This window comes from Seriola aureovittata, chromosome 11 (assembly GCF_021018895.1).
Source record: "Seriola aureovittata isolate HTS-2021-v1 ecotype China chromosome 11, ASM2101889v1, whole genome shotgun sequence".
Lineage (NCBI taxonomy): Eukaryota > Metazoa > Chordata > Actinopteri > Carangiformes > Carangidae > Seriola > Seriola aureovittata.
In genome coordinates this window covers 9,645,697-9,661,723 of record NC_079374.1, presented here as the reverse complement: position 1 = coordinate 9,661,723, position 16,027 = coordinate 9,645,697, and the positions used below count along the sequence as shown (strand labels likewise).

General features: G+C 41.2%; 1 protein-coding gene across 7 annotated transcripts in view; it reads right to left on the bottom strand.

The window, feature by feature from the left end:
• il1rapl1a (interleukin 1 receptor accessory protein-like 1a) overlaps positions 1 to 16,027 on the bottom strand; it is a 244,691-nt gene that overhangs the window by 149,888 nt on the left and 78,776 nt on the right. Inside the window, exon 1 of one of the 7 annotated variants that reach the window (XM_056389352.1) lies at positions 8,523 to 9,315. The exons of 4 other annotated variants lie outside the window; for them this stretch is intronic. Coding sequence is in view for 1 of the 3 variants with exons in the window: in XM_056389350.1 (XP_056245325.1) it covers positions 7,391 to 7,399 (9 nt within the window). In the remaining 2 variants the exon portion in view is untranslated. Of the gene's footprint in view, positions 1 to 7,113; positions 7,252 to 7,390; positions 7,584 to 8,522; positions 9,316 to 16,027 lie in introns of those variants that run through there. 2 more of the 7 variants (XM_056389350.1, XM_056389353.1) reach the window with 2 other exon arrangements.

Below are 16,027 nucleotides of genomic sequence, written 5' to 3'. Positions count from 1 at the left end.
GCTGCAGGACTAGGAAAAGTGCCAGATCACTGCTGGAGCCAAGAACAGGACTGACTGGGCCTGTGTGTCAGATCAGTGCGCACAGGCATACAGACACACACACACAAGCATATGCAAGATGAGCAGACACATAGATGTCACTGACCTTCGACAAACACACTGCAATGTCACAGCTCTAACAAACTGAGACGCTACCACTTTGTGGTCCTCTTGTAAAGACTCACATTTATTCATACCGCATGTTACCATGTTTGTGCTGGTTTATTATGAGCTCTCATATCCAAGAATATCAGATTTGAGCTCATCCCCTAACAAGGAAGCCATCTGCTGTTCTTAAGTTCTTGCCATGTGTGTGCGTCTCCCTGAACTCGAGCGGATGGGTGTTTAAAGACTTAACATTTGGCTGCGACTCGTACCCGCTCATTACTGACCAGTGGCACTAGCAGCCATCATCCTGAATACAATGTGCGCCTACATCAGAGACGGCTGTTCCACACAGGACAATATTTATTGCAGTCTCTACTCCTTGGAGACTCATTGCACCATACCACAGACCACTGCAGCTGACAAAATAAGAGGGCAGAGTGTTTCAGCTTTAGGAAACAACAGAAATACCTCTCATTCTCTCTTTTCCTCTATGTCTCTGTGTCTTTTGTCCTCTCTCTCCCTTGCCAATTCTCGCATGACCTCGTCTGTGTTTTCGTCTTTCCTTCTTTATAGCTCTGAGCTGGGACCATCTGAGTGGATTTCATAGACAAGTTGGCAAGCCAAGCAACAGAAAGCTGTGATAAAGTCTCTATCTCTCTCTCTCTCTCTCTCTCTCTCTCTCTCTTTTGTGGTCCAGTCCACCGAGAGATCACGGCTTACAATTTCACTGTTGTGAGCAAATCTGATCTTGAAAATTCTGACAACTTTCTTTACAAGTAACTGCCAGCTCGGAGATTTTCAACATCTACGTCTCCAAGGAATGCTACAGCAGTGATTTGCTTTCCACACCAATTCTAGAGGAAAAAAAAGGAATGATTAAATTACACCTTTAAAATGCAATTTCATCCTGTAAGACAAGGCAGTTATCCGAGACTAATCTTGTGTGTTTAAGTGCTTGTGTGTCACAGAGAAAGACAGAGAAGAGAATGCATTTCTTTATTTTACAGGCCTGCACTCTTTTCCATTTGTGTGTGTTCTGAATGGGCACATGTGGTGGGACTGTTCATATCTCATTTCTTACACACTCGCCCATGGGACATTGGCAAGATTTTCACGGAACCAATAGAAAGTGACAGCTGAGACAATGATTCTATTACTGCTGGTGAGGTCTAGCCTCTGTGTTTTATGAAAAGGCCGGTGGCAACATGTGAACAGTAAGAGAGAAACCTAATAAGAATAAGGTCAGAAGTACGATGTATTCTCGCTTGTTGGCTTGCCAGACATGATCGTATGAGAAATAATCAACACTGTCCCGAATGTTTTTTTTCTCCTAATGGGCTTGGTCGTCACTTTCACTAGGAGCGGAAAGGGCCTCACCTTGAGAGTCTCTGTGTGTGTGTGTGTGTGTGTGTGTGTGTGTGTGTGTGTGTACTAACACAGAGGTAGTTTTGAGTGCTTTGGCAGGGGTTTATGTCTTTGTCTCAACAGTTTTTGACGGAGTGTTGGCATCACAACCTGCAAGATGCAGTCACAAAACTTTACAAGTGTGCACTTGAGAACAAAATGAAGGGAGAGTTCAAAGATGGGTGTGGTCCGACCCATAAGTATTGATTACTCATGTAATAATTTAGTAATCACTGTTGAGTCTCTAGTTTTATCCAGTGTCTGAGAGTGGACAGGAATGATTGAAACTGGGACACAGGGATCGAAAAGTTACGCCAGGGCCATAAAGTCCTTATTTCCTACCCCACTACGTCCAGCGCCTTAGCTTGGACCACACCCATTTAGACACTCAGCTACCCACCTGTAAAGTTTTGTGACTGTATTTTGCACTGTTTTGCACACAGATTCTGTCCACAGATAGAAAGACCTACAAAACTACTCAAACACACCTCCGTGGTGGTTCATGCTACAGGAGGTGTCTTCAGGACTACATTTTGCCATAATGAGACAAAATCATAGACTCACAAGGTTGAAACAGTACCAGCCCCCCTGTCACGGCTGCTAAACATGCTTATTTATTTATTAAGAGTTTAATGAACTCATCACAAACCTAAACCAAAATAGCATTGATAGAAATAGAATATTCCCCTCAAACACATGTGCTCTTCCCAGTCTCTTCGTCTTATCCTTCGAAGTCTCACTCTCTCTGTTTTGTTTCGAAAAGACTGATTCAAAGCCAGTGGAGCAAATAAGAGCTCCAGCTGTACAGCAAATGAAAACAAGCTTGAGCACTTTCTTTCGGTTTATTACATTTCCTAATCCTCTCATCTCTGCCTCTCCCTTACTACACTCCACCCAACCCGCCTCCTTTCCATACTTCTTTTTTTCACCCGTCTTTAATCTCGATCTGCTTTCCTCTCTTTTTCCATTCCTCGTCCATCTCCTTCCCTCATTGATTTGGACTCACTGGTTAGGTTGCATGAAAGCTCTGCATACATATCTATACATAAAGGACATTCCCCTGGCAACTTAAGTGATTTCAAGCTAAGAAAGAAAATCAACACCACTTTAATCCAACTGCTGTAAATGCTGACAGGTTACTATTTCAAGTGAGTGAATTAAAAGGCCAGGCTTATGAAAGTGACTTTGACGGGCCCGACTTTGTTTACCACATCAACAGCCATCATGGTATAGTTGAAGAAGGGAGTTAAGTTTTCTGAGAAAGTGCTCCAGGGAAGACGAGTAAGAAAGAAAGAAGAAGAACAGGAGTGTCGGTGGAGTGGGATCTCTGCTGTGTCTTGAGTGAGCAATAGTGTCAGAGAGGTTATCAGTGGAGGTGAGTTCAAGCATCCATTGTCAAGTATCCTGTGGTCTCCTGTCTCCATCTTCTAAGTTTACAGATCATTGACTCCACACATTTCACTGTTCAAGTTATTTTCTGTATCTATCTCACTGTCAGCTTATAGAGCTGATATTTCAGGTTAGCTAGTAAACTATAAGTTAATTTTTATTTGTTTCTTTATAGAGCACGGTAGACATTAATCAACAAATATTAGCTAACAAATATTAGCTAACAAATTAAAGTCAATGTATAAAAGTCTCAGCTCATTCCTAATTACATAAGTGTGGAGTTTTGGGGGCGTCGTGTGGCGTAGTGGTCTAAGCAGGCGCTCCATGTGTAGAGGCTACAGTCCTCGCTGCAGCTGGCCCCGGTTCGAGTCCCGCATCGGATGGCCTTTGCTGCATGTCATTCCCCCTCTCTGCCTCCCCATTTCCTGTCTCTCTACTATCCTGTCCAATAAAGGCATAAAAAGCCCCAAAAAAATATACTTTAAAAAAAAAAAAAAAAGTGTGGAGTTTTGACCCTACTTCATGTTTCATTTTAAAGATGAGTGTAATTACACAGCAATTAAATTAAAGTTAAAATGTCCTCTTTTCTGATAGAAATCATTCCAATTATTAATTCCTTTACATAATGACTGGGTCAAAACTAATCTAAAATACAGTCTGTTTTAATATCTCACTCATGTCCAGGTGGGATGGATTGAGCAGATCAGCCCTGCACCTTACATCAGCGTTCCCAAGGAAACGCTATGATTCACAAAAATAAATAAATAAAGTGCAGAATAACAATTATATAACTTTATGGGATACTTTGGCAGTTGAACTTGGTATGTCTGTGCTGCATCTTTCTTCATCCCTCCCTGTCATGCCAACAACAATAGGATAGAAATTTTAATCTCAAGTCATCACCAAACTTGACCTGTGTGTGCTGTGGAGCTATTACTATTGTAATTGTCTACATTGCCTTGAATACGCAAACATTTTACAAAGGGGAAATAGGGGAAATAAAAGGTGTCAAGTGTTTCACCCCTCACTTTGCCAGTCTGCAATAACAGTGTTAATATAATGGACCAATAATGTTGGGGAAGCCTTCCCTTAACCACTGTACCATCAGAGGGTTTAACTCTCATTTGGATGCACTGTACAAGCACAAATGCCTTAAGAGTTCAAGCATGGGTGTCTTCAAACCTGCATCTAAATACTATCGTCCTAATTTGTGAGATGGAAACTTGATTTATTGCATATGTTTGGTTCTTCTGAAAGGCAGTTAATCAAGTAGTATTCTCTCTGTGCTGTTTATTGTTCCTTTATTGTCAATCAATGTGACAAGGAGGAGATGGTCTTTTAAAAAATGACCCTCTTCCAAATATCAATTCCAGTAGTTCAGCGATGAAAACAATGTGCATGCGAGTGAGTGTGAGTGTGTGTATGTGCTCCAGTGGGTGAATTAATGAATTAGCTGTCAGGCCCAACCTATCCTCAACCTTTTCCGCAAGAGGGCCACAAATCACTGACCTGTCCTTTCTGCTGTGATCTGAGGGGCTTCATCAAATGACAAACAGGCTAAAAGCTTTTATTCCCTGACATCACTCTGTATTCCACATCTGCGTGTTATTATTATGTGATTGTGTGCGTCTGTGTGTAATTGAACATTTTGAACCTTTGAGCCAATATGCCTCAAATGAATCCTCAGCTCCCACATCAAAATGATTATTTCTAAACAAACCGTGTTTAATCGACTGCGTGCCACTCTCCATCTGGAGGATGCTGCGTGACAGCTTCCCTTAAATTACAAATATCAATCTGCCACAGTGGGAGCTCAGCTGCCAGTGGCCTCATGGGGGTCCACGTCAAAGCAACCAGCCTTCAAAACAAAGCCATCAAAATGTCGAGCTCACTAGATGTTTTGTTCTCAAACAAACACGTCCGTCACAAGATCAAAGTTCTACTGAAATCACCAAATAACTGAGCAGCAAGGGCTTGCAGTACACAGCCCCAGGATGATGTGAAAAGCTCCTGATAATACAAAGACAATAAAAGTCTAAACTGAGCTGGATTCAGTAATGAAGCTGAACTGAAGTTGGCCCAGTGTGAGGTTCTGGGTCAGCTCTGTGTGGCTCCACCCCTCTTTCCCCCCGCTGCAGGGACCGACAGACGCCAGCACCAAGGGCTCCCAATCTGCTGTGTGATCAGCGGGACTCTCCCTAAGCGTGTTCCCCCTCCTCATCACCGGCTGTCTGCCCACGGCAACACTACCACTTACACTCCATCCACCCGCTTATTGATACACTTCACCGCAGGATCGCCTTCGAGTGCTCCTTGGGAAAGCAATGGGTCTGCAGGGTGGCCTAATTCAATCAGTGTTAGGGGAAAACACACACATCATTCATCACCAACACAGGACTAGTCCGGGAAGGCCCAGGAAGACTCTAGCAGCTCTTCCTTCTTACTAAATGACCATTAACACACAAACAAATCGTCTTGCTGTTGTCCCACAGGGCAGTGAGCAGCCCAGTTAATCCAGTACAGATTACATGAGCAGTGTTTTGTGAAGATATTTCATACATATTCATTCACATACATTGATATTGGGCAATAATAATCACAGAAATGCAATGCAGTCAATTATTAGGGATGTGCTAGTTGTCATGGATTCCCCAGGGTTAATTTGATTTTCACTTGGGCTGACTATTGTTTCCCGGACTATGCTTATTACAGGCATGGAGCGCACCCTGTGCATTACAAAAGCTCAAGGGGTTTTAACCCTTTGGAATCCAAACAGAAAGAGAAAATGATTTCAGTAAGCACAATCAGTGTATCAAATGTGTCTCAGTAGAATTTTACTTTAAGGCATATTAATAAAAATGCTACAGTATAACATGTGGCATGATATGAGCAACAGAAAGAATCCTTGAATTCAATATCTGAAATACTAAAAAAACTCTTAACACTGGCTTCAAAGGCTTTATGTATGTCTCATCATGTTTCACACACTACACACAACAAGAGCAAAAAATTCTGTATTCTATGATTGGATTTGCATTAATTATTAGCATGAAAGAAAGACTGAGAAGAAATTATTTCTTTCAAATAAATATTATATAACTGAGTAGCATGGGCTAACATAACTGGCCCTCAAGATATTGCAATTCTGTTTGTGATAATACTCTTTTTTATACTGTTGATATGCTTGATTTTCACAAAGCCGAATCTTACATGGCCAAGCCCAGCACCACTTCATGATGATCAGCTACTGGATTTTAACAACACTCAGTACCAATGCAGATGAAATTCAAAGTATACAGGGTTGTGCATGTCAAAACTAAAAAAAGCTTAGGGCACAGGATACATGACATGTGTCATTATACCATGAGCAGTGCAACAATGGGACATGTGTTCATTATGATGAGTAACATGTAATATGTAAGAAACATGCTGCTTAATTTACATGATGGTAGAATGAATGCCATTATCAGAAATTTAAAAAATAAAATATAAATGCAGCTCATTACTAAGACCCATTGCTTTCTTATGAATGCACTCTGACCTCATATGTTTACTTGTGACAGGCTCAGAAAGACATACATGCATGTGGCTCAGTAGTTGCTCAAATATTTAAAGATAAAATGCAGTGAGACAGAGTTACTGCAGCCACTGAACATTTCAACTTACAAAATCCGCCCAGAGTTGAACAAAGGAGCTGTCTGTTTCAGCACCACAGACAGTTCCTGTCATCTTCCCTATGATGAGGTGCTGCTGGCAGCAGCGACGGCCTGCCACTTTTATCTGCTGCACGTTGTAACATCAGACACAAGTGACTTTACGAATTCATTAATGCAAGGCTCTATGCTCATAAAATTTACACCAAAAATCCAGATTGACGCGGAGACATTTTCTTTCATGACTTTCTATTGGTTAACAATGTGAATTGAAGCTGTGGCTCACCTCCAAACGGCCTCTGGCATGTCGTCTCTGCCAGCACAGATAGATATAGGTCACCTGACAAACTAGAAAACACTGTCTGCTCTGATTAACAGTGTGTAGGCCAAGGCTTGGTGTCTTCTGAAATTGCAGTCCAGCGAGCACCGGTTGAGTTGTATTGAGTTTTAAGCAACTTAGACAGCCTCTATTGTTTATGAGTGTGAGAGAGACAGAGAGGGAGAAAGAGAGAGAGCCTACCTTGACACAAGCATGCGCTCACACACAGCACATACTCAAGATGAGCCCAACAGCCCCTGACCAATAGACCACCAACAATCTGTCCTCAAAACGACTTTTTGCTGGATCCAGCAAAGACAACATAAAAAAAAAAAAAAAAAAAAAAAACAAGAAAAAAAATAATGTTGACAATTCCTGAGGGTCTCGACTAAAAAGTGGAGCCGCTCAAAGTGCTCCAGCATTTCTGATCCAGGCGCACTTCCAGAAATAGGATCATCATCAATCACCACTCAGATACCTGCGTCATGCGTCGGTATTCACGGTTCCACCCAAGGGACCGCGCTGTTTGTCCCCATGGGAAACTCGTATACAGTCTAGGTCGAAATGGCAAGGGACCCGAGTCTGTTAGAGTACAAGCTGATGAAGCATAGAGCTGTCACTCTAATACAGTTAAATGACCGTAATTATACGGAAACTCTTAAAAAAAGATGACAGCGTGTGCTCGTGATTTGGCATCTCCTGTAGTCTGTGTCTCCAATTTAGACTCTGTAACTACAGTGACGCACTCTCTCACACGCGATCATTTCAAACTCAATCACTGTGAATGTGTGCGTGCACGTGACACACACACAGAAGACACACACTCACATGCACGCACACGCGCGCGCACACACACACACAAACACAAACACACAGGGAGAGAGGGAGAGAACGAGCATGATAAGTTCTTTTTTGTGGCGCAACCATTAAAAAAAACTTGGATCTATTTTGTTGTTGAATCGTTGCCTCGATGCCACCAGCAGCCTGTATCCACGGTATAAAGCCGGGATTGTGCTTATAATAAGGCTTACTGGTAGACTGTCTTCAGGCAAAGCTGCCGCTTCGTTTACACCTTTATCTAAATCCTCTCCTTAGTGAGCTCCAGTGAGCCCGGCGGCCGGTGTGTGAGACTGCACTGCAGAGGGCTTCTCCGGCATCTCAGTGACTGAGCTTAGGAGCAAACATATCGGGAGCCAAATATTCAGAATAGTGACATTCACTCCTAAAACACAGACATTGAGATCCCCTCTCACTCTGCCACACGCATACATTGTACTCTCATTTCTTCAACTATGCTTTCTGGATGTTTGTAGCCTCCAATGATCCGTGTTCGACCTAATATCATTGCTGCAACAGTGGCAGGTGCTGAAGTTCTCCTCTTTAAAGCATTAAATTGGCCCAGAGCCTTTTTAAACTGATGAGGATTAAATCCTCACCACCTCTTTTTTCTAGAATAACTGCTGCAAGTGTCCGACAGAAACCCAGTCACAGGCGATCGATTCACTGCCGCAATAGTCGAAGAACCAGTTAAATTGAGGTCTGCCAACTTTATCAAATAATCAGGGAAAAAGCCGTGTTAGGTCGGCAAGCCAAAAGGAAAACTGGCCTACCTTCAACTCGATTCCAAAATGGTACAACGCTGTTTGTCAGTCAGTGGGGAAGGCTCTGGACATCACAACTCCAAGTCAATAGAGAAAACACGTTTCCATGAAATGGGTGCAAGCCAGTGATAGTCTGTGTTTCTGCGAGGTCACCCATTCAGCCAATCGTCCGGTTTAAATCCAAACAGAATAATGGAGATCTTGTCTCTGTCTTTTGGGGAAGAAGTGCGCCAAGCGCTCTCCTACGCAGATGTGACTTTGCGCGCCTGAAATAAAACGATGATGGGTAGAAATGAAAAAAAAAGAAAAATACTACTACAACCAATAAAAAAATATATATCAAAACGAATGGGGGCGAAGCTGCGAAATGATCACCCCCCCTCCAAAAAAAAAAAAGAAAAAAAATCTGACAGCTGACTTTTGCGCAAATCGGTCTTAATTACTTATCCTCTCCTGGGGGCTTGACCATCCCAGACGCACTGGTTGGTGCGATCCTCTGCACTCAGCCGCGTCGCGGTGGAGATGGGAAAAAGAAATGTATGGATATAATGGCCAGATCCGATGGGGGGTTTCCTCCACAGCTCCGCTCTGTAGTTGCGATGCACACGACGAGAAGGATCTCTCCCCGGTCCTAGTGCACCACACACCGTCCCCTGCTGGATCTAACACACGCCGCGGCTGCACCTGCACTCTGTCATTTTCATCGATTAGACAGTGAAATGGATGAGGGGGAAAAATTCCAGCAGACACCCATAACTCAGCTCAAAGCTTCAGCGCTGAACAGAGCGAGAGGAGCAGAAAGGGTCCTCACTTGTTGGAAGAGAGGCATGGCGTGTGTGTATTTGTGCTTGCGTGCGTGTGTGCACGTGTGATGGTTGTTTGGGGGTGGGACGGAGAGGGTATGAGGCTTCAACAAAAGTCTGAATTCAAATAAAGTTTCATTCATGTTAAATGTCCATGCAAATTAAATGATTTAGTTCCAGACAGTGCTCCATGTTTTTTCTCCAGTTTAAATTGTTTCACTGCTGCAGTTCAAAAAAAAGAAAAGAAAAAAAGAGCAAAGGCAGGGCTGGATACTGTAGTCAGATCTGGGCTGCAGCATGTGGCATAAAGCAAAACAGAGGTGACTGATGAGATGAGCAACATGGAAATCAATCCAGTCAAATGTTATCATAAAGTTAGCCAGTGATCAAAGGATCCTGACAAAAACTGTGGTGTTTATAAAAGAAAACAAGATGTCAAAATGTGACCACTCTTGACCGGACTTGTTTCACTGTGGGAGTCATAAGAAGACACAGGAGAAACAGCTCTTTCAGCACATCTGAAGCAACATTTGAAGGCATTTTACTACGGTGTTGGTTGTGTTATGATCCTGCTAGAAGTCTATAACATGACTTTAAGATAGTCACAGATTGTACAGTTTATGAACAATGGGGCCCTGTGGGCACATATAAGATAGGATATCTGCTGCTCTATGGCCGGATTAACCTGTTGGGGGTAAAATGTGGTCAATATTGACCCCCACTGTGAATGGCAGTTGGTCACCAAGAAATACTCTACTCCTGAAATGATTAGTTAATTAGTTGATTAGTCAAGTGACAAAGATTAATTGTCAACAATTTTGATAATTCCATCCATGATCCATTGTTTAAGTCATTTTAGGAAAAATGGAAATATGAGAGTTTTATATGATAGTTAATTAACTAACTGACTGTTGGTTAAAGCTATTTGAATATGTTTACATGGGCTTCTTGGAATAGCGATGGGGCTTCTACCACTATTTTCTGCCATTTTATACATTAACAAATCAATCAACTATTATAGAAAATCATTTTCAGTTGTATTGACAATGAAAATAATTGCCTCACAGTTCTCCTATGATGGAATTATACTGCCTTGCACTAGGTTTTGTGAGTCTTAATAACTTGACACACAATTTGATAAGTTGACAAAACACTCTACTGCAAATGTAGGAAAAATAAAAACACTAACAGTCTAAACACTAGAATTTCACAGTGGATCTCTTTATGGCTACAAATTGGGGGATGGAGGACCCGTCATAGTTACAAAAAGATGAATATGTTTATTTCTTTTGTGGTTCATTCAAGACTGTCTCATCTACTGCATGGGAGACAGCCCCAGAAGCTCACAGAGAACTATTTGAAAACACTTGTTATAAAGCATAAATCTCACCCTCGTGTCACTTGTCTACATTTGTATTCAAGTGTGTAGTTGGCTCATTGTTGCCTCTAGTGGCTGTTGGCGTATTAAAAAACAAACAAAAAAACAAAAAAAAAAAAAAAACAGCGGTTCTCATCAACCGTCAAGTACCACAGCCTCAAGGGGCAGTGTAATGAGCCCATTGCTGCACGGCGCACCAGACCAAGGCAAAGAAGACACCACACTCGAAAACAGACTTGGAGGACCAACTGATTGGTTCTGCAAATGTTTGTCTCCCAAGCGGAAAATGAGACAGTCCCGAACATGGCTATTGTTTCCTATTTGGCCACTGAGCTATTTTGTGTGAGGGAAAGATATACACTGACGTTTGAGTGAGCCGATAAGTTACAAGCATCTACAGTTGCACTAAATATTTTAAAGTCTGACAGAAATTAAATTGCATTGTTTTGTCTGTTGCAGTCAACACCTATCAACAGCAGTAGGGTCACAGTTCAGTCATAGGCAGACATCATACTGTCTCACATCCAGACTAAACTCTGCTAACACAGCACAAGAGCCACAAACTTTGGAACAACTTTGGAAATCTTCTCCCACACCTTAGCTCATTGAAAAAGCAACCAAACATAAATTCATTACTAACTACCTCATTATAATGTTAGTTTGCAGGCTACAGCTAATTAGTAATTAAACTTACCTAGACCTGCTGCTGTCAATCAAACACAGATCCCTCCAGCTGAGAAAAGGAGCATTTTTGACATTTCAAATACTTTTTTTCTTCCTTTTAACTGAATCAAACTATTAATAATAATAATAATAATAATAATATAATAATAACATATTTTTGACCGCAAAACATGACCTTTTCTATGTTTACAATTTATGATATTGTCATTCTGATTTTCCATATAATCTTGCCATCTAAATCCATCTGTCCTGGAAAAGACCACTGGCTAATGCTGGACAGATTGTAAAGCCCCCTGAGGCCAATTTGGGATTGTTGATATTACGTTAAAGAAATAAAAATTGACTAAATGACTAAATTTAATTTCAGTTGGATTTTAAAGGCACTGCACACACATGGTGAAGCCACACAGGCGATTTAAATATTTCAGCTAATTAGACTCTCCTCTGCTTGACTGACATCTCGTTGACTCTCCTGTTAATTTGTTGCAGCTGTGAGAACAGGACAAACTATCTCCTTTTCAATATCTTATCAGGACATGAAGTCCAGTCATTTCACTTCATTTTCCAACATACTGTTGTCCCACGTTCAACCTGAGCAGAGGTCTACATGTAATCAACCAGAATAAGGTGCAAACACCTCTGTGGGTGCACAGGTAGAAAAACAATAGTGGATGATTCAGTTCTGGTGTTCATCACCGGTTGCAGATACATTGTTACCTCAACCAAGGAGGTTATGTTTTTCAACTTCATAAAAAAAATACTGAACCCAATTGCACCAAACTTGGTGGAGAGATGGGGCATGGGCAAGGGAAGAACCCATTAAACTTTGGTACGGATCTGGTAAAAGGGGCTGATCCAGGAACTTTTATCACTTTCCTCAACATAGCGAGTTAGGGCATTTTTCAACATTTTCGTCAATATTTCGCCTTGGCTGAGATATACAGTCTACTTGGTGACATTCCTGTTTTAATGAATGTCACTGCTGTCTGAAAAATGACTCTCTCTGTCTGTCTCTTAGTATTGTGTGTGTGCGCGCAGAAAATCTGGGAAAAAATTGTTTTTAAAACTTTACTTAAAGGATTATTTAGAGGTCTGAACCATGGTCAGGACAAAACCAAAACCTAACACAAACTAAGCTGGTATACAGTATCATATGGGTTAATAAACTAACCTCTGTTAGTGCTTGAAATTCATCAATCTAAAAACTTTACTGATTATTGCAAAGCATTTGAAACAGTAAATTATTAATATCCTCTTGATAAACCCTGGATGTAACTTTTTTGCCTCTATATGTATATGAGGCAGCAGTCTTCTATATGTAGCTGTTCAAGATATTTTTCCCTTTTCAAACATTCATCATCTACATGGCTTGCTAGAACTGAAATGAATATGAATACAGGTCTATTAACAGAATCTCTTTTCTTAGCCACTCTTTCTTTGGCAGAAAATATTGAAAAATGTTGTTGTATTAATTATGATCTCTTGACACGCTGCAGTGCAGGAAAGCTGCTTAAAACAAAGTCAAGCCGGTACCCTGTGAAATTTTCTTATGAAATAAAAATGACAGCTGAGAGAGAATATCCACTTTGCCATCCTAGGACTTTTGTTTTGGCTGTCAATCACTTAAGAACACATCAACCCTTTTCAAATGGCAGTCATCTCAATTGTAGGTATTATCAGTAGGTTTACATGTTATCCATTATAAGTAAATTACCACCAGACAACAGCCATGGTGGCAATGATGTTTCGAAAAAAGAAGACTGGAAAAGGAATACAAAATAAATGAATGTTTTCATGAGTCTGACAGCGCATAAGTACAAAGGAGTGCACATCAGACACATCAATATGAGGATAAACAACCCCTTTTATCACATCCCATCTGGATCTGTGGCATCTGTACACTAGATGGGAAAGAAGAGGGCTGTCTTGTATAACTGCACTTGCCCAGGGCTCAGGAAACTCGTCACAGACGTATCTGCCTCCACAGTTTTTCCTTTCAGAGTATGAGTAGGTACCTGACCGTTATCCGTCCTGCAGAAAATATAGAGGCTGACTGATATGACATAAATCCTCCTCTTCACTCTCCTTAAAAAAATCACTCTCTCACTCACTCACTCACTCACTCACTCACTCACTCACTCACTCACTCACTCACTACATTGCAGCCTTCTGAATATTCAGTTGATAAATGGTGCATGAGTGATGCCATAGAAACTGTTGGGAGATCACAGGACCCCATCACATCTTACTCCCACATCTCTTTTTTTTTTCCTGCTGCTGCTGCATTGTCGAGTTTCCTTCAACTAAATGGTTCTGCACAGCAGCTTCTTTGACAGTACAGTAACAGCTCCATATAAAAGCTCTCAATAAGTTCAAAAAGGGACCAACTTTGCTTTAAAAAGCAATATCTTGAATTAGCATCATGATGTCCCACTTTCCCACAGAGACGAAAATAGACTTTGCATTAGAATGCAATCAGATAAGGAAACAATTAATTCCTTGGTTAAAATTGAAAATAAGAAAGAATAATGTGAATTCTCACTGGAACACAGGATACACTAGAACAGACGTAGCCATGGCTTGTGAAAAATGCTGGTACCACAAGGTTAGACCGCACACAGAAAAAATTGATCCTAAGATAAAAGTGCTCAATCTGTTCCTTTCCTCTTGAATATTTTTTGAAGTTATGATCTACCTGGATAAAGATTTCCTCCTCACCACTACGGCTGCAGTTCAATACATTCAGATCCCCACTGAATACTAATGAAAAGTGGATGGATGCATATTCAGGAATGCTCATGCTAAGACATTACAGTTTATCTATAAACGAGCTATTTGTACTGTACTGTATCTGTTTACTACCAGTCTAGAAGAAACGTTGTGAGTCCATAATCAAACTTCATTCCTTTACTTGCCAAGATCTGTCTCCAGTGGTGGCAACTTCTTCTGCTTCTATTTCTATCACTTCTTTTCTTCTACTGAAGATAGGATGTCAACCAGCTAGCTCCGGTCTGGTTGGCTCGAAACCAAGTCACTGTAGCGTCTGGTCTGCACTGAAGAAGTAGCACTGCTCAGAGGACGTATCATAACCTCTTGTCTTAGCTGAGGCTCTTGGCAAGACTGGTAAGTAAACAGCTGTTAATGCTAATTCTGGCTATGTTGCAATAGCAAAATTTTATCTTGATTCAGACATGAAAACATCATTGGTTGTGTGCCCACTTGGGGCCAGCACAGTGTAAACACAACATTGACATATTGTCACTGTTTAAAGTTGTCACGGTAAAAATAGTTGATAAATGGTACAGTTTATATATTCTCAGATGGGAAGCCAGTGAGGGATCATGCCAATTTTGCTGCACTAGCGACTGCCACTGGTTGTTTGGGACACAGATGAGGCTGAAATCTAAATGCAACACACAACGTCGCAGTGTATCATTCTCAATGTGAAGCTCCTCACAGACATAGAGATACAACCAACAGGTAAAGGATCACAGTAGAGAGGAATAGGTTGTTCGAAATTGGTGAACTAAAAAAAATAAATGATGAATGATTTGACGAAATAGTACTTTCACATTAAAGTAAAACAGTCCATCAGTTTTGTGCTATTTTCTCTCAAAAAGGACATAGCTAATAATTTTGTATTTCAGTTTAAGAAAAACAATTCTGTCTCTCATTAACCTGTTTCCTCTCCGTCTGTCATTTGTCTGTCCGTCAATCGATATACATCTATCTTACTATGACACAAGCAAATATGTACCAACACACACACAATCACACAGAAACAAGCAGATGTTTCACACAGAGTGCTGACTGATACATGCCCACTGCCTAATTGCAGGTTTATGAAATCTGCAGGTTGCGAGTGCCAAGCAGTTTTCAAACGGATGCCAAGCAGTTGCTGTGACAGCAGGTCGTGACCTTCCTGTAATTGTAGAGATGATGCCATCTCCCCTGCTCATCTGGTATGCACATCTGTGCCAACACAAAACCACTGACAGCCAGAGCACACAACTGAAATAAAAGCAACACTTCAGAATGAGAATCAGTGAATGAATCCCTCAGAGGTTTGCTTGCAAAATTTGAATTTCCTTTTCAAAACCTTCCACTTATGCCTAATGTAGTCTTGCAATAACTGGTACTGATACTGCCATCATGTACATCTCTGACCTTTAAAACATAAAACACTAACCCATACAAGAGATCTGATAGTTCTGGGACATTTCCTTGTTCTTGATTATTTCATTGTTTTGGCCGATTCATCTCTTTGATGATGTGATCACCTCTGTCAGCAGCTGGAATACAGTTTTCCTTATCTGAGTGGCATCTTTTCGTATCACAGTGCTACTACCTTCAAGTTGGCCAGTCCAGTGCAGCTGTCTGATGTTGTAGTGTGAAATGGCATGAGCATTCAATTTCACTTGATCAGATGCTCATTCGGAGAGAAAGTGAACTGTCATTTTAAAATGCAGAACAAGAGAAGAGAGAGCGTTAAGGGGAAGTACAGGACTAGGACACAGAGGGGTGAACAGCTTGTCTGTCTGGGCTTTTTACAAGAATGCACCACCCACTGTTGGATGTTCACAATATAAAAACACTCATCATGTAACAGCTACTGTGGCACTTTGGTGAGATTTAGTTATAACAGAAGG